Genomic DNA, 18,494 nt, shown 5'->3' with positions numbered 1-18,494 from the left:
GTCATGAGGGTGGAGCCTTCATGAATGGGATTAGTGCCCTTATAATAGAGACCCCACAGTGCTCCTTTGCCCCTTCCACCAAGCGAGGACACAGTGAGAGAAGTCTGCCACTGGACAGGGGTCCTCCCTCAACCCTGCTGGCCTCTGATCTCGGAGCTCCAGCCTCTAGAACCATGGAGGTTAATTGCTATTGTTTAAGCCGCCCAGTCTATGGTATTGCTATAGCAACCCTAACGCACTACGACAGTCTCTAAGGTCCCTTCCAGATCTACATTTCTTTGTTAAGAAGGAGAAAATGAATTATGATCTGCAGGGAGGAAGAGGGGTGAGACCCGAGCGGTGGAGGAAAGCGCGGGACACGGTCGGGGGACGCTTACGCCGTGGAGCTTCATGTAGAGGCCGCAGGCGTTGCACACGGGCTCGCCCTCGGCGTTGCGGCGCCACAGAGTGGTGGTGGTAGTCTGGCAGTTCGCGCAGGAGAGGCCCACTCGGCGGGAGGCGGACTGCAACACAGGAGACAGACCCTTCAGGTCCAAGGACAAGGACACGGCAGGTGCCGCAGCATCTCGCTTCACCGGCAGCAAGTGTGGGGCGCGGCTGTGTGAGAGTCTCAGACCAGCCACTGCACCGGATGCTCGGATGCCGCGTCCCTAAGCCTCTCCTGGGGGCGTGGGAGCAAAAGGGCTGTGCTGCAGGGGATGGCAGATCCTGGTCATAACTGCGGCGTCAGCAACATTATCAGTCACTCGCGTCAGGGAAAAGCCCAGCAAGCCCTGCACGCTGTAGGCAGAAAAGCTTCTCCCCAAAGTAGAACGAATCCGGGCCTCAGGGGCCGGGAGTGAGTGGGGGTGAGGAATTACTGTGTCCGAGTGTCTTCAAAGACTGACCTCAAGAAAGGGAAGCACCAGGGTTTATCCCCTCTGTTCTTCTTTCCCTAATATCTGTGGAAAGCTAGTTCAAATTGGTCAAAATCAAAGTTTAGTAGAAAAGACCAGGAAACTAGGAGACAAAAACTTGGTTCCAACTCTTCCCCAGCCACAGGGCCCAGCATGCCCCACATAATCTCCCTGGTCTTTGGGTTTATCAACGGATCAACTGAAAACAGGGTAAGTCACAACACAGAAAGGATGAATTAGCCTTCCTTGTGGAGTTGATGTGAACATAGGCGATACACCAGACCACGCTGGGTCGGGGAGCAGGAAGTCTGGACTCTGGTCCCTGAGGGGAGACTCAGTGTCTAAGTGGCCATGGGCAAGGCCATTAGTTTTTCTGAGCCTCACTGTTCATTTCTGCATAATTAAGGGGTTGAACTAAATGGCCTGGACCATCCTCGTAGCTCAAGCCAACTCTGAAGGCGTAAGAAATTACTATTTGCCACTCATCCAGCCCTTAAACCTGCACCTTCTCTGAAACATGACTTGAAGCCCCAAACTCAAAACCAGGAATTTCCCACCAAGGCCGAGCCCTGAAGCCAGGAGCTGACAGAAGGAGAGAAGCCTGGCTGCTGGGCGCGCGGCACTGGCTTACCAGGCGGCGCTGGGGCTTGATGAGGGGCCGGTTGATGCCGTTCATCTTGTGGTAGAGGCCGCAGGCGTTGCACAGGTAGTGTCCCGTCCCATCCCGCCGCCACAGCGGGGTGGACATGGCCCCGCAGTTGACACACTCTCTGCCTTCCGAGAAGTCGTCAAACATATCTACTGGGTGGGAAACAATACAGAGGATTAGTTCTCTGTTTATGCCAGAAATCTCACAGTGGAGAATCTAGACACCAAGGAAATAATGCCCTCTCCTTGCAAGGAGTGGAAGACGGATCGCTTTGGGCTGCCTGGCTTTTCCTCGCTTGGCCCTAAGCCTTGGGAACCGGCTCAGAGGGCTGTCCTAGCAAGTGGACCTTACCCCCGGCATCCCAGACACAGCAGGCTCTCCCTGGTCACGAGAAAGGGAACAGAGTGTGGCAGAGACCACGAGCGCCTGGATTTCTCTCTTCAGAGCCTGGCGGGGGCGGGGTTTCACCTAACACTGAGTTCCACTCAAGACCTTCTTTCTCTCTTTTTTCCCTTTCAAAATTGAGATTCCATTTCCTTTTCAATAAAAATATAATAAATATTTACTTCGGGAAAATTAAATGCTGGGATGTGTAAAAAAATATAGGAATCATACATAATCCTGTAACTCAAAGATCACCATGTTATTAACATCTTGTTCTGTTAGATCCTTTGCAACATTTTATATATTGACATATTTTTGTCTACTTGAGGTCAAGCTGTATCATTTTGAGCCCGTTTTTTCACTTCGTAACAAAGCGTTTTCCCACATTAGAAATTCTTTAAAAACGTATTTTAGTGTATATTATCCCATGCTAGTACTGCACCATCCTTTATTCTCATTGGACTTCTACTTAGCCAGTTTCTGACTTTTGTAGACACCGCTCATTTTGAAAACTAATCTTAGCATTTCTGCTTATTCCTTAGGATACTCCCCCTAGACGCAGAATTACTGAGCCAGAGGGACTATCTTTTTCTGAAAGTTCTTGAAATTTTCAAACTTTCCTGCAGAAAAAGGCTGTAACTCATTTTTCTCATTTCAATGTATCTGTATGATATGCTGTGTCATAGCTTGACATTTTTCTTGCTTATTGGAACATAAAATAAAGGTGCATATTATGAGCAATGGTGTTTTAGAGTGGAACCCGTCCACAGGAACGTGGCCATCCCTGCCATTTCCCTGCACTCACTCACAGGCCCCTCCCTCCCCATCCCCTTTGTCTTCCATGTCTATAGAATTTAACAATTGACTCATCTCACTCGTGGCCATTTCAGTCATCCTGCTGAGACAGGCTGGGCCAGTTTCCTTATTCCTTGTGATCTACATAAAGTCTGGCTCAGAACTTCCAGAAGTCTCTCTGACTCCATGTATACAAAATGCTTCCTATTTTGAACATTTTTATATCCTTTCTAAATTTTCTGTCCCTAAATACAGCCACCCTGGTGTTCAGATTGTTCTTGTCCTACTACCAGAGGCAAAAGTGGATTTTTCTCTAGTTCAGGGGGCAGACTTGGGGAGGAGGGTAAGAGCTCTCCCTCCATCAGCCTAGCCCCTTACCCTGGGGTTTAAGGCCGCACATTCTGCTAGTTCTGTGGCCTCGCTACCTGCTCTGAGGGAACTCGGGCTGGAGAAGAGGATGGTGGAGGCCCTCTCCTCAACTCTGGGTACACAAACAGTCATTTGCACCTGCAAACAAGTAACTATGAGTAAACAGTGTGCAGGTGTGAGGGGCTGTTTGCTCAGGCCGGGGAGCTGAGCACACATCGGTCACAAGAGAGGCTATTTTTGCACCTGGGTCACACTGAGAACCCTCCAGCAAGGTCACCTGCCTTGAGAGCCGCACATGACACGATGACTCCTGTTCCCGGCTTGCTTCCCCAAACCCGGGGGGAGGCGTGGAGTGAACAACCTGCATGTCACCCTCCACCTGCCCTTGCCCGGCGGCCCTGCTCCCTCGGCTCAGCCTTCCAGTGAGGGGACTGGAAAGGCCAGGGGAGCTCACACAAGGCCCTCAGACCAAGGAGGGGCGCTGGCAATGTCCTCATTTTGTAGAGTGTTTGCAATCAACACTAGATGGCGCTACAGCCCCTAAATTGATCCTCTGCATTCCTGTCTAAATCACGACGGAGGGCTTTTTACATTACCTTTCCAGTCCAAACAGAGCACAACCCAATTAGTCTATTTTTTTTTTTAACAATGAAAAAATTTAAACATATTAAAAAGTGGCCCAAATAGGAAAATGAGCGCTTATTTAATCACCATCCAGCTTCCAACAATTTGTGGCCAATCTTGTCTCAGGTACACCTCCTCCACCCACTTTCCCCCATCCTGATTTCTTTTGAAGAAAATCCCAGACATTCTGTCATTTCACTCATAAATATTTCAGAACGTGCCTCTCACCGATGAAGATTCACACTCTTTTCCTTTTAAAGATAAGCAAACCAACCTCTTTCCTATGTTCCAGTTCATCTAAAGAAGGCTGCACAGGGAGAGGGTCTTTCTCCATCCATTCCGCTTTTCTGGAGGGGAGATTCCCTTTTCTCTTCATATTTATTGTTTTACACCCAGGACAGGATCTCAGCCCAGGAGCCTCCCTAGCAGTCCTGGTCTCTCTACTGGTTACTGGCCTGACTACCTTGAGAACCCAGCACCGAGGCTCGCCTTAGAAATGCCTTCTTGCCACACAGAATGGGTTACACAGTCAAGCAACCATTTTACAGGCTGGGGGAAGGCACTGGAGGTTGGCAAGTGTGTATTTGTCACCGACAAATACTTACTGAGCATCTGCTCTTTCAGCACTCTGATAGATGTCACAGGAGCTCAGAATGCTAATGACCTGGTTGGGCAGATCGGGTCAGAGTATCAATAAGGAGTAAATATTACTGAATTCATTTGGGCCACATATCTTAAACAAGGTGGGCATTACGGGGGCAGAGACTTCTTGCCTAGGGTAGGAAGTGCAGTCCCAGATTGAAGAGTCAGGTGTTACAACAGCAGCCAAAGGAAGGATGGGGAGGTGAAGGCCGTGCTTCCTAAAAGCATCCCTCAGGTGCACCACGTCTCCTTACAACCCACCACACCTCCAAATGGGCAAAGTTTCCATATCTTCTACCAGAAAATCTTGCCATCCAACCCACTCAATGGAACGTTACATAATTGTAAATGATGATGACAAAGACAACCTAACAATAAAGAAAAATGCCTACCTCCCATGTTAAATGAAAAATGCATCACGCAAAACACCAAATACACTGTGATGGCAGCTGAGACTACCAGGAAGGGGCTTCTATTAGGCTAATCAAATTGTACAGACTTTTAATTTTTTTTTAATTTTTTTATTTTTTAAATTTACTCAATTATTTTTGGCTGCGTTGGGTCTTCGTTGCAGTGCACGGGTTTCTCATTGCGGTGGCTTCTCTTGTTGCGGAGCACAGGCTCTAGGCACGTGGGCTTCAGTAGTTGTGGCACGTGGGCTCAGTAGTTGTGGCGCATGGGCTTAGTTGCTCCGCAGCATGTGGGATCTTCCCGGACCAGGGCTCGAACCCGTATCCCCTGCTTTGGCAGGTGGATTCTTAACCACTGTGCCACCAGGGAAGTCCCTGGACTTTTCATTTTTTAAAACACCGTTCTGTAATGTTATAATTGCTTACTTTTTAAAATGTGAAAAAAAAAATAAGAATGAAACAAAAAAAAAATTTTGATCACCTCAAGCAGCTCCCAGTACACTCTGGGGGAAGGGACTGTTTTGCTCTCTTACATCTGACACATACATATATTTCCCCCCTTGAACTGAAGAAGGGAGAGAAAGAGGTTCAAACCCTGCTGTTTAGCACCCACTCTGGGGGAAGTGGGAGGTGACAGGCTGGGAGCCCCAAACCAGCACCATCATCTGACGGTGTGAACCTTGCTAATAACCACTTCATCAGACATGCACTGGGTGGAACTTCCCGAGGGCAAGTGGGCAGCAGCCTGATTTCTAATAAGGAAGGGCACAGCCATGGCCTTGAATTACGAAAGCCCCACCCACCCAGTGCTGGGCATCACGGGAACTGGACCAACCACTTAGAAGGCAGTGGGAATCCAGCTCTCGGAAGTGGGTCAGCTTTACCCCACATTCAGAGGAAAGACTCGTAATAATAGTTGTAAAGTACTTTGTAAATAAGAGGAAAAACTCACAACAATGGTTGTTAAGTGCTTTGCAAACACCAAATGAGATAACAATGATAGGTTATTGTCAGGGTTGGAGGGTTTGGGACGGAGTAGGGACAACCAGGGAGAACCTTGGTGCCTGGATATTGGGGGAGGGACAGATAAAAGAGCCAGGAGATTTGGGAATCTGACCTTTTCTCAGAATTGTAAATTGTCTATCACTCTCAGACTTGGTCCAGTTTGAGACTTGTGGGCAGGGAATGAACTTGCAGGCAGGTTGACTGGTCTCGGGGCTCTGCTCATGGGAAATATTAATTCATGATCATTTTAGCAACCAAAAGGAGAAAATGAATTGTGCCCTCACCCCAAGAATGGGGGTCTAACTCCTCACTTCCATCCATGCCCCACTTAAAAAAACTCTTTTTAAAGAGGGGAACAAACCCAGCCTGATTTCTTCGGCATCTAATTTAGTACCGATAGTCCTAGGAACTAAGGCAGACTACTCCCATCCAAGTGCCTGAAAGAAAAATGGGGGCCAGGAGGTTGAAGGATCCCACCCTGACTTCCCCACGGAGAGCTGACGCAATCACGGGTAGGGACCTGACCTCTCATGCCCGGCTTCATCCATCTCGGGGAACCCACCCACAGGCCAGCAGGCGAGTCATCCATCTCGGGGAACCCACCCACAGGCCAGCAGGCGAGTCAGGGCTGGGAGGAAGAACGCCAGGAGAGGAAAGAGGGGAGGTGGAGGGGAGGAGGAAGAGGACTCAGAGGCCGGGATAGCAGTTGGCAACACCCACTGGGCGCGGCCCCAAAGCTGGTTTGTCTCCCGACTGCTGGAGAGAGAGCTCAGGCTGAGGGATGGGGCCATGCGTGTGCCAGCCGCTGGGTCAGAGCCACAGAGCCTGGCTCTGCGCTGAGCTCCACCACAGGGGTGTCCGTCACACCCTCCCTCTTTGGAGGGGCTTCCACTTGCTAGGGGAGCTGGGTCTTGAGCCCGAGCCCGGGTGGGAGAGACCCTCCTCTCCCTCACCCCTCAGGTGCTGAGTCCATCTGGTTTCTGGTGGGGAGCCCAAACATTTGCCGTGTGTGTCTGCTCTACCTGCCTCTGTAGCACGTGCTGGACATAGAGGTATACTAGGTAAAGTTGGGGCAAAAATCTCTGCCCAAAGTTGTTTCCGTCTAGCTGGGGATGCATAACTCAAAGCAAATAATTACATAAAATGTGACAAACTGCAATGACGTCTGGACTGCATCACTACCCGGCCCCCCCTCCCCCCAGCAGCACATCCTCAGCCATCCTAGATCTCTCTGCGATCTGCGGAGGGAAGACACACAAACACAACGGAAATTACCCATGCCCAGGGTAGCGACTCAGTGCTGCAAATTAAGGCCGGCAAAGAGAGGGGAGGGGCCGCCCCGGAGACCTCCCGGAGCCAAAGGGGCTTCAGGAACAAAGTCCCCAGCCCCACCCAGACGTCCCATGCTGAACCCCAGCCCCGAGTCCCATCCAAAGTTCAGCAGAGATTGTGCCTGGATTTCCTGACAGGCCCGGCTCTGTCCCAGGGGCTGGCGCCTGGTGAAAAGCAAACAAACCCGGAGGTTTTGGGGCAGCTCCTGAGGCTTCAGAATTCTGGGCTTCGTCAGGCCCAGCCTGTGACAGGCTGCTGCGGCGGGGAGGGCGGACACAGCTCAGGCAACGTCTGGCTGGCGGGATTAGAGCACCTACTTTGGAAGCTCCTGCCGAATAGAAGCGGTTCCTGCTGGGCTGGGCTGGAGCTGCCCTGCGGAGCCGGAGCCGGAGCCGGGGGCCCTGCCTCTGAGCGCCCAGAACAAAACGCTGGGGTTCACAGAAAGCATCCACTACATCCCAACCCGATCCACGAGGGGCAGACAGCTTTAGAAACTTACAAACAAGGAAGCTGAGTATAATCTATATGAAACATTTAGCACACTACATTTCTGGATAGCCACGGAATAATATGAGAGACCTTTAAACTTTTCTCCGGGTGAATACTGTAATTGTACTGGAAATAGATTTCCACCACAACCTCCAACACACACACACAGAAACACACACACACACCCCCCTCCAGCATTTACCTAGGACCCTGGCTTCAGGCTTGAGGTGAGAGTTAAAGAATGAGTCAGGTTAAAAAAAAAAAAAATCACAAAGAAGCAAGGACATTCTGAAAGGAAGGAACAAAAGCACCAAAAACAGGGAGGGATGGAGAGAGAGAGAGAGAGAAAGAGGGAGAGAGAAAGAGATAGAGAGGGAGGGAGGGAGGGAGAGAGAGAGAGGAAGGAAGGAAGGAAGGAAGGAAGGAAGGAAGGAAGGAAGGAAGGAAGGATGGAAGGAGGAAAGAAAGAAAGAAAGAGAAAGAAAGGGAGAGAGAGGAAGGGAGGGAGGAAGGAAGGGAGAAAGAGAGAAAGAGAAAGAGAAAAGGGGAGGGAGGGAAAGAAAGAAGAGGTTGAAGAACAACTCTTGCTATGACAGACTGGAGGAAAATATTTACAGCATATTCCCAAGAGTTAATACCCCCTAATAAGCTAAGAAAAATTACACATCACACAGAGAAACATGAGGAGAAGACTTCACTGGGCAGCCAATGCCTGTCACTGAAGGAGCTGTGGGAAGAGCCAAGCCTCTATCTTTCCATTCTGTGGACCACCTGCTCCTCCCTTGAAGATCTACAGGCTCCCAAGTATCTACCTTCACTCCTACCTGGTCTGTGTGCACAGCAGGGGCAGAGTGGGAGGGAGGCCCGGAAAGAGGAATGTCACTGGGGTTCAGAGAAGTTAGGTCTTGCCCAGGAAATAGAGCAGCTGGGATTTCAACCCAGACTGACTGGGCAGCCTCTTAACCGTGGGCCCAGAGTCCCACCAGCTCCTGCCGGCAGATAGATGGCTTGACCATCCTGTCAGGGACTAAATTCTCTTCCCAGCAGCAGACAGTATCAACGCGAACAGTTCGAAAATCAGTAAGTGAAAGACAGTCTAGGGTCGCAACATGGCATGTTAGTGACGAGGACCACAGGAAGTCCAGGACGCAGGTATGCCCTGTTTACCCAGCTCACCTGATAACAGAAGCGTCTCAGGGCACGTGTGTTTCAGTGCTCTCCAGCGCACCAGCTCGGGAAATGCCTCCTAGCCTGCATCTTTGTGGCCTTCAAGAATCCCCACATGGGCTTCCCTGGTGGCGCAGTGGCTGAGAATCCACCTGCCAATGCAGGGGACACGGGTTCGAGCCCTGGTCTGGGAGGGTCCCACATGCCGCAGAGCAACTAGGCCCGTGAGCCACAACTGCTGAGCCTGCGCGTCTGGAGCCTGTGCTCCGCAACAAGAGAGGCTGCAACAGTGAGGCCCGCATACCGCGATGAAGAGCGGCCCCCGCTCGCCGCAACTAGAGAAAGCCCTCGCACAGAAACGAAGACCCAACACAGCAAAAATAAATAAATAAATAAACAAATTCCTACCCCCAACAACAACAACAACAAGAATCCCCACATGTAGGGATATAATTACAGTGTAAAAATTTCCCCATGACAGATGGGTCAGTCACCGGCCCAGGAGAAATTTCTCGGTGCTTTAGAATTCCCAGTTGACCCTCAGTGACCATGACGCCCTGAGCCTCCTGCATTGTGCAAAGTTAAGCCCATGATGGATACAGACTGCCACGCGGCTATTTAGAATTCTGTGGTGTTAGGTTCTGAGAATGTGACTTCGTTTGCCAGATCTGGAAGTTAAACACCCGAAGACTCCCAGGAGAGGGTCACTGTGGCCCTTCCCACCTGTGATCCACGGGCTGGGAGACCGTCTTCAAAGTAGGCAAATGAACTGAGCAGGAAACACTCAAAGATTGTGTTGTGTTGTAATTTCTATTGTAAAACTCTTGCTAACGTCGATAGTTTGTCCTTCTAACAATAAGTGTTTTTACGAACACTGTTTTGCCCAGTGGTCTCCTCGTCCTCTGTGGGCTCCCTCCTGTCCATTTCTACCCAGTGGATGAGCTGCCTGGAGTCTTCCCCGAGGGGCCCGGGGAAGAACCCTGCGGGACGTTGAGTGAAGACTAGCCAGGGTCTCTCTATAGGCTGCTGCGTTCAGCAGACACCCTGTCCTGTAGCCTCCACCCTCTTAAACCCGGGACCACCGGCTCTCCTCCTTTCTAACACCCCTCGGGCTGGCTTGGATGCCACACACCTCATCATCCAGAATGGCACGCTTCTGAGGGAAAGGTGCTTAATACCAATTATTCTGGGACAAGAGGCTTAAAATCAGACGTATGGCCACTTGCGGCCGAACTCCAGGTATGAGACCTACCACCCTGACACGCTTACTCCCCCGTGGTCCCCTGCACACTCGTTTCTCCCCAGTGCCACCACCTCCCAGGCAGGGTGCATGCAGAATGCAAGGAAAGGGGTGCCGAAAACCGCTCTAAATGCTGGGTTCTCTAGTTGGTCACTGACATCTCCCAGCTCCCTGGGTTCAGGCTGGGTTCAGCCTTCGGCTCGGCTACAGCCACGGGATCCCTGAGTGGCCACCAGTCATTGAAAATGTTTGCTACTTCCCGGACTCTGGGTACCGAGCCCAAACCCTACCCTTCCTTTTCTGGGCCTGGTAAGTTCTGAACAGCCCCTCATCCTGGTCGCCTTGTGATGGCTCTAAGGCTTCTGGGAGGGCAAGCACGCAGTCTCGAAAAACTAGAAGAGGTGTTTGGGTGACTCCGTGGACGTGCAGTGGAAGAAACCAAGGTCCAGAGATGGTGAGTCACTCACTTAAGCTTCTAGAACATTTCGTGACCTGATCTTTGCCCTGCGAGCACCACGCTGCTCTCAGGCTGGGTCACTCCATCTGCAGTGCTCAGCACACAGCAGAAACTCAGTGCATTTTGACCGATCGGATTTCAACAAATCAGCATCCTAAAGCCTCTAACGAGGCAGCAGCAGGATGGTGTCAATCTGAAGGCTCTGCCCCTGGCCTGCCTGCCTGGCCACTAAGATGCATGTTCCTGGACAAACATCATAATTCGGCTGACAGAATATGTGTACATATAATTATATATACAGATGGATGGATGTGGAAGAGTGCTCCGTGATGCATTAAAAACCAGCCCACACTTGCTAGTGATAAAACTGCTCTAATAATTCATTAGTATACATTAAAAGGACCCCATCACCACCACACAGAGAGACAGAGGAAGAGAGAAATATTTATTTTTAAGATGTTCATGGCAGGGCTTCCCTGGTGGCACAGTGGTTAAGAATCCGCCTGCCAATGCAGGGGACACAGGTTCGAGCCCTGGTCCGGGAAGATCCCACATGCCATGGAGCAACTAAGCCCATGCGCCACAACTACGGAGCCTGTGCTCTAGAGCCCGCGAGCCACAACTACTGAGCCTACGTGCCACAACTACTGAAGCCCACGTGCCTAGAGCCTGTGCTCCCCAACAAGAGAAGCCACCGCAATGAGAAGCCCGCGCACCGCAATGAAGAGTGGCCCCTGCTCGCCTGCACGCAGCAACGAAGAGCCAATGCAGCCAAAAAATAAAATGTAAATAAAATAAATAACTTTATTTAAAAAAAAAAAAGATGTTCATGGCAAAACACTGGAAACAACCCAAATCTCCACTGATAGGGGAATGAGTAAGAAAACTAAGCTGCAGTAAAAAAAATATGAAAATTTGAGTTGATTTTTAAAATGACAATTACATGGACTATGTTTAGATTTTCTCTTCCTATAACACAGCTCAAATTCATTAAATCAGCAGCTAATTAAATAAGCATCTCTGTATTTGGGGAACAGGGCTAGAGGCAGAGGGAACAGCAATGCAAAAGCCCTGAGCTCGGGGGAAATGGATGGTTAAAAATAATATCATGTACCGTGAAAGAAGCTGGTCACAAAAGACCACTGAATGTGTGGTTCCATTCATACGAAATGCCCAGAATGGGCAAATACACAGGGACAGAAAGTCGGTTAGCGGTTGCCAGGGGCTGGGGGAGAGGGAATGGGAGTGACTGTTAATAGGTTCAGGGTTCTTCTTGGAGCGATGAAAATGTTCTCAAGTTGATTGTGAGACGGATGCACAACTCTGTGAATATACTAAAATCCACTGAATTGCACACTTTAAATGAGTGAACTTTACAGAATGTAAATTACATATTACTTGCATAATGCATATTAATAAGGCTGTTACAAAATAACTAATACCATTTTTTTCCACATATACCAGTGTGTATCTGTGAATCCCAAACACTAATACAATTTTTAATTTACTTTTCAAAAGCATCTCTGCCTAGGAGTCGAGGGATTAGAGAGATGTCTACTTCATTTCTTCAGTTTCCCATGATCCTCTCATTCCAGTGACAAAGTGTCTTCTCCACTGTGGGCCCAGGTGCCTCCCCTCCCACAAAGGTGGCCCTCTCTGGGCTCAGGTATCCACTATGGCACAGACTGTTCTTCCCACCCCACAGAGGGAAAGACGAGGGTCCTTTCCACAGGGGGCACGACCAGAAAGTGTGGGGATGTATGACAAGCTAATGAGAAGCTGCCTGCCCATCTTGCTGTGGACAAAGTCCGGCACTGCTTCTGGCTCCTTGGAGTCCAGGCCTCCTGCCAGCCTGCCTCAGTTACCTAATTGTGCCCTGGGAGGGGGGTGTGGGGAAACAAGCAGGCAGATATTGATGGAGAGCAGGACATGGTACTGCCTGGGGCTAGGGAGATGGGCAACATGACAATATCTCAGGAAGAGTATAAACACTTGCACACTTGATCTAGAAATTCCACTTCCAGGAATTTATCCTGCAGATGCACTGGCGCTTGCGTAAAATGGCTGACGTATGGGGATACTCAATGTGGCATTCGTTTCCGCAGTGGCAGAGGACTGGGAAAACAACTTATATGTTCATCAATATGGAACTACTGTCAACTCAGGGTGCACTGTGTAGCCATAAAGAATGAAAATCTTTTACACACTGATATGGAATTCTTTCCAAAATATACTGTGAAATATTAGAAGGTACAGAACAGGGTATATGACACTCTCTTAAAAAAGAAGAGGTAGGCATCTATACACAGATTGATTTGTATGCACAGTAAAAATACCTCTAGGAGGATAGACAAGAAACTGATAATAATGACTTGCTTCCAGGGAGACTGTAACCTGGTAGCTCAGGGATACTGTTCACTGTATGTTCTTGTGAACATTTTGAATACTGAACTATGCTAATTTACTTCCTAATTACAATAAATAATTCTTTTATAGGTTAAATAAAGTAATGAAGTAAATGAACATGCCCTGACTAGCATCGTCACTGTTTCATGCAGTAATAGGTTTCATTTAGAGCAGGGAAGTTTCCCTTTTTTGATTTCCCACAAGAGCATCTTATCTCCCACCATTTTCCAAGCGGGTTCTCAGTCTAACCGACCCGCTGTCATCTCTCAGAGCACCCTGGTTCCTGTCCCAAGGGCCCCCCGGCCTTGCCTTCTCGGCAGGCTTAGGCCCCAGACCCCGGCGGATCTGGCTTGGCTTCTAACGCTCAGTTACACCCATGCACACTGCTTGTTTAGACCTTGTTCCTTTTATTAATTAGGAAGACTGAGAGGGAGCTATCGCCAGGCCCTTTATCAGGGCCATAGGCGGAGACTTATACCGAGGCAGTCTGGGCCCGTTTGACTCTGCAACCCCTCTTTAAGCTTGTGACAAGCTGGCAGGAGGGAAAGGAAATACTGAACAAATTGGCAGACCAGCTCCCTCAGGGATCAAGACAATGGGTCTGGAGGGAAAAGGCTTTTCCTTCCAGCCCAGTGGCTGTCAAAAGGAAACAACTTTCCTTTCACCTCCTGGAATGGCAGCAGCCAGCCAGCCAGCCGGGGAGATTTATGGAGATATAATGTGACCTCTTTATTGCTCTGAATGCTAGGGAGGCATTTCAGGGGAGATTTACGCCTTCTAGAAGGGGAGCAGCGCTACGGTGTAGAACTGTGTACACGGGACTATTTCCCCCTCTGGGGCTTTCTTGAGGATTATTTAATCAAACTAAGGTTAAACTCAATCACCAGCACTTTATATCTTCTTCTCCTGCTAATCCACCTAGTTACCCTGCAAGCTTTTCGCATGAAATGTGATTCTGAGGAGAGTCAGGAGGGCTCTGTTTAGCTTTGAGTTCACTTGACGTAAAACAAAACAAAAAATAAGGATGAAGATCGCTTACAGCAGGGCCAGGCGACGGTGTCCCTCCCTAGCGATGGACCCAGGCAGCATTCGCTGTACCTGCCTATGACCAGGATCTTCTTTGTAAAATGGGGGTGTCAGACCACCTATCGAGGCCCTTCCTAGTTCTAAAATTATCCAGATTAGTATCAGATCAAATGTATAAATGACTCTGCACCAGTGATTTTGATGTCACTTGTTTTTTTTAAGCTGCAGATCCATTTCTTCAAAGAGAATCTTATTTAGGAAGCTTGACATAAAAAGACAGCGAAGAGCAGCTGATTGGGTGAAAGGATGAACCAGACTCTTCCCAAATCCCCCTGGACATATCTATATCTACTCACGGTGGCCTTGAGGAAAGTCCTCCAACCACTAGAGGGCGCAGAAGTATAGCTGCAGGAGTGTTTCTCAGGACTCTCTGCCTATGATGTCAACGGGGTCCAGTCTTTGCTTCAATATCACAAACTACATTTACCAGATTTAAAGGCTGGGAGTAATGAGAAAAAATTCCAGAAGCAACTGGAGGCCAAAATGTTCAGCAACACTAATGTTACCTCTCTTGCGCTGGTCTCCGCAACTCAAAAATAAAATATTTGGAAAAGATGATTTCTAGCTCCCTACTTTTTGAATCATCTAACTTGGCACTACATTGTAACTCTTCTCATATATATATTTATTTATTTCCCCCTAATTTATGTTTAAATTGTATACATCATAACTGCTATAAGAATTCAAATACTCCAATAAAGATGTTAAAAAAAAAAGAATTCAAACAGTACAGAAAGATGTCACATGAAAAATAAAAGTCTCCACAATTACCATTATCCCACTCCTCAGAGGCAACGGTGGCTAACAAATTTTCTATTTCTAGACATTTTCTGTTATTAATTATAATTTTCATTTTTAGAAATTTAGAATTACAGAAAAGTACCAAAACTAACAATCCCTTTTATTCCCTATCAGCATCTCTTAACCAACCACTATTTTGAATTTAGTGTATATTCTTCCAATTCATTTTTATACTCTTACACACATATATACGTACCTCTGAACATTATAAGTATGGCTTTGTATAAATTTAAATTTACATGAATGCCCTCACACTGTACATTATGTTTACAAATTTACTTTTTAAAAAACATGGAATATTTCAGTAATTGAGAAGAAAAGAATATTAAAAGACTCCTGAAGCCAGCACCTAGCTTTGTTAAATCTTAACATTTTACCATATTTTCTTCTGATTTTTCAAAGAAATAAAGCACTGCAGATAGTTGACTTCTGTGTATCCATCCCATGATCCCCATCTCCTCCTTCCCTCAGTAGGAAAAAACCTCTATCTTGAATAGGTTTATCATTCACGTGAATGTTTTTACTCTGGTAATATATGTGCATACTTTTTTAAAAGCAATATATAATTTTTTTGCATGTTTTAAACTTCATAGAAATAACATGATTTGTATCCTTAAGTTTTATTTTTCATATTAATATGCTTCTGCGTTTTAATTATGTTGATACATGTGGAGCTACTTTATTTGAGTTGCTTTATCGTTTTCCATTATATTCACATATCATGTTTAGTTTGTCAATTTCATTATTGATGTATATTCAGGTAGTTTTCAATTTTTGCTGTAACAAATGCTGCAACAGGCATCCTTGTACATATCTCTACGATATATTAGGCACGTTATAGACATGTTCAAAACCTTCCATCCCCTGTAGTTATTGACTGCATGTGCCAGGCTTCTAGAAATTAGTACGTTAAACTGAACCAACTTGATGGGAGTAACTATCCACTGGACTTGTTTTCCAAAGAAAAGTACTGTTTAGAGCAGCAAAATTATAAGCTTACCTAGACATGTTGTAAAGTCCTTGAAAAGTAACTCAGAGCCAAGTTTTGTGAATTGGAATGCAGTGCTCAAGTCACATTCTGCTTTAAAACTTGTAACAGATAAAGATGAATTAAAGAGAAAAAATATATATATTCAGAAAACACTTATGTTTGGTTTTGGTGCTGTTTAACAATGTATCAGACAGCTTTTGCTAGGTTATGCTGTAACAAACAATCCCAGAATCTCAGTGGCTTACTATATTAAAGATTTATTTTCTGCTGTTCACATTACATGTCAGTTGCAAGTTGGCTGCAGTTCTGTTATATGTGTGTGCTTCACTCCAAGACCCAGGCTGAAGGTGCAACCTCTGTCTGGGTCATACAAGCCTCATGGCAGAGGCAAAAAGTCATGTCAGAACTACATAATGACTCTTACAGCTGTGTTTGGAATCTGCACAAGTGACTTCTAGTTACATGTCACTGATCAAAGCAAGTCTCATAGGCAAGCCTATGTTATCAGGGTTGGGGGATATAATTCTGCCCCGGGAAGGGACACCTGGAAGAACAGTACCATCTGCCCTGAATGCAAATGGGATCATAGCACACAGACTCTTCTGCAGTTTAGTTTCTTCATGGAAACTCATGTAGTTGGATATTTTCCCATATCAGTACAGATCTATCTCACTCTTTTAAAAGGATTTATTAGTTTTACACTGTAAAGGTATAAAACATTTATGTTCTAATCCATAATTCCCACAGTTGTTTAGCTGTACTTTGATATCGGAAAGGGTACATCATTTAATGACAGTCTTTTTGTACCATAGCTTCCCCTTTCCTAATGCCTTGGCTGTATTTCAGCAAGTAATTTTTCACTACTACATACAGCAGGGCTGTAATGAAGATCATTGCCTTAATTTCTGCCAGTACCTGTTTATTTTCACTTGTTTTGATTTCTGATAGCAAAAGTTCTCCCTTCTTACGTTTTCTTTATAAAAACGATCTTGGCTATTCTTGCACAATAACTCTTCCACATAAATTTTATAATCAGCTTGACAAGTTGTATTTAAGAAAGCCTGTTGGGATGTTTGCTGGGACTGCATTAAATTTATAGATTTTGTTTTGGTGGGGGGGAATTTGGAAGAAAGAATACTGCTAAGTTTTCCAATCCGAGAACATAGTATCTTTTCCCACTTATCCATGTCTTTTTAAAATATGTCTTTTAAATTTTATAGCTTTCTCCATAGTGATCTTACATATTTGTTTACCAAAGTTGACTATTTCATCTGCAGATAATGAAAACATTGGCTCTTCCTTTCCCATCTCATCTATTTTCTCACCAGGTAGGTTTACATGGGCTGGAAATCTGAGAGGTACGGATCAGCTTTCCAAGTCTTCCCCTTGATGTGGTTTGAATTTCCATTATATTTGAGAGTATTTCTGTAGTTGAGGGAATTTTCCTAGTTTCACTGGAGATGAACTTCTTACTGTATTCTGAGGGTTCTTTTCATCTGATTTATCAGTATTCAGGGAGGAAGGGGAGAAGGCATACTTTACTCTGCTATCTTCCCCAGAAAGTCTCTACCCGCTTCTTCACTGTTTTTTGCGGTACGCAGGCCTCTCTCCGTTGTGGCCTCTCCTGTTGCAGACCACAGGCTCCAGACACGCAGGCTCAGCGGCCATGGCTCACGGGCCCAGCCGCTCTGCGGCATGTGGGATCTTCCCGGACCAGGGCACGAACCCACGTCCCCTGCATCGGCAGGTGGACTCTCAACCACTGCACCACCAGGGAAGCCCCTGCTTCTTCACTGTACAAGCATCCTTCTCACATCCTAGCACCTGCTCTTCCTCTTCTTGTCGCGAGCCTTCCTAGACTAACCCGATGCTTCCATGGGTTTATTCGGCAATTTATCACATTGATCTTCAATTGCCTGTTCGTATCCTTGTCTTGGAGTGTCATTTACATCTCTTGGTATGACTTCATTCTTTTCTTCCAAACTATATTTTGTTCCTAAACCAAGTTACAAACACATGGAGATCAGGGTATAATTTATACCTTGTTTATGGGGTTAGTTTTATTTTCTTTCCCCTTTTTTCACTCTAGTCTCAGAACTCTGAGGCCAAGCAGACATTTACAAATTACATATAAAGATGTGGAGTTTCTCCACACTGGGGGCCACACAGCGCCCAGCTCTCAGCCCTTCTTTCTCCCACCTGAAGCGCAGCAGCTGAATCCCGGCGCTCCTGGACCGTTTTTGATGACAAAGGTCTAGTAGTTCAACCTGTCCTTTTACAACTTTCACAAACTTGGCAGACATCTCAGGAAAAGTGTGAAGCTGCTACAGAAAAGCAATCTTAGAGAACAAGTTCAGAAGAGATAGTACCACCAACTCTTAGATTAATACTGCTTACACCTTTGTGGAGGCAAATAGTATGCAGTGTTGGGGACTTGCTAAGCTTTTACACGGTCTCTCTTTCTGTTTTTTATTTTTAATCGAGGTAAAATACACAAAACATAAAATTACCATTTAACTGTTTTAAGTGTACAATTCAGTAGTGATAAGTATTTTCATATTGTTGTACAACCCATCTCCAGAACTCTTTTCATCTTGCTAAACTGAAACTCTGTGCCCATTAAATAACTACTCCCCTCTCCCCTCAGCCCCTGGCAACCACCATTCTGTCTCTATGACTCTGACCACTCTAGGTCCCTCATGTAAGTGGAATCATGCACAGTTTTTTGGCTTATTTCACTCAGCATAATGT

The 18,494-nt window shown here is 46.7% G+C and overlaps 1 protein-coding gene across 3 annotated transcripts in view; it reads right to left on the bottom strand.

Moving 5' to 3' along the window:
- The window catches only part of GATA4 (GATA binding protein 4), a 48,021-nt gene that overhangs the window by 10,403 nt on the left and 19,124 nt on the right, over positions 1–18,494 (bottom strand). Inside the window, exons 2-3 of one of the 3 annotated variants that reach the window (XM_030879190.2) lie at positions 1,528–1,697; positions 378–503 (exon numbers count right to left, since the gene is read on the bottom strand). In XM_030879190.2, the coding sequence (XP_030735050.1) occupies positions 378–503; positions 1,528–1,697 (296 nt within the window). Of the gene's footprint in view, positions 1–377; positions 504–1,527; positions 1,698–18,494 lie in introns of those variants that run through there. The other 2 variants (XM_030879189.2, XM_060300054.1) reach the window with 2 other exon arrangements.

The sequence above is a fragment of the Globicephala melas genome, chromosome 6 (genome assembly GCF_963455315.2).
Source record: "Globicephala melas chromosome 6, mGloMel1.2, whole genome shotgun sequence".
NCBI lineage: Eukaryota > Metazoa > Chordata > Mammalia > Artiodactyla > Delphinidae > Globicephala > Globicephala melas.
This window is presented reverse-complemented; position numbering and strand designations above follow the sequence as displayed.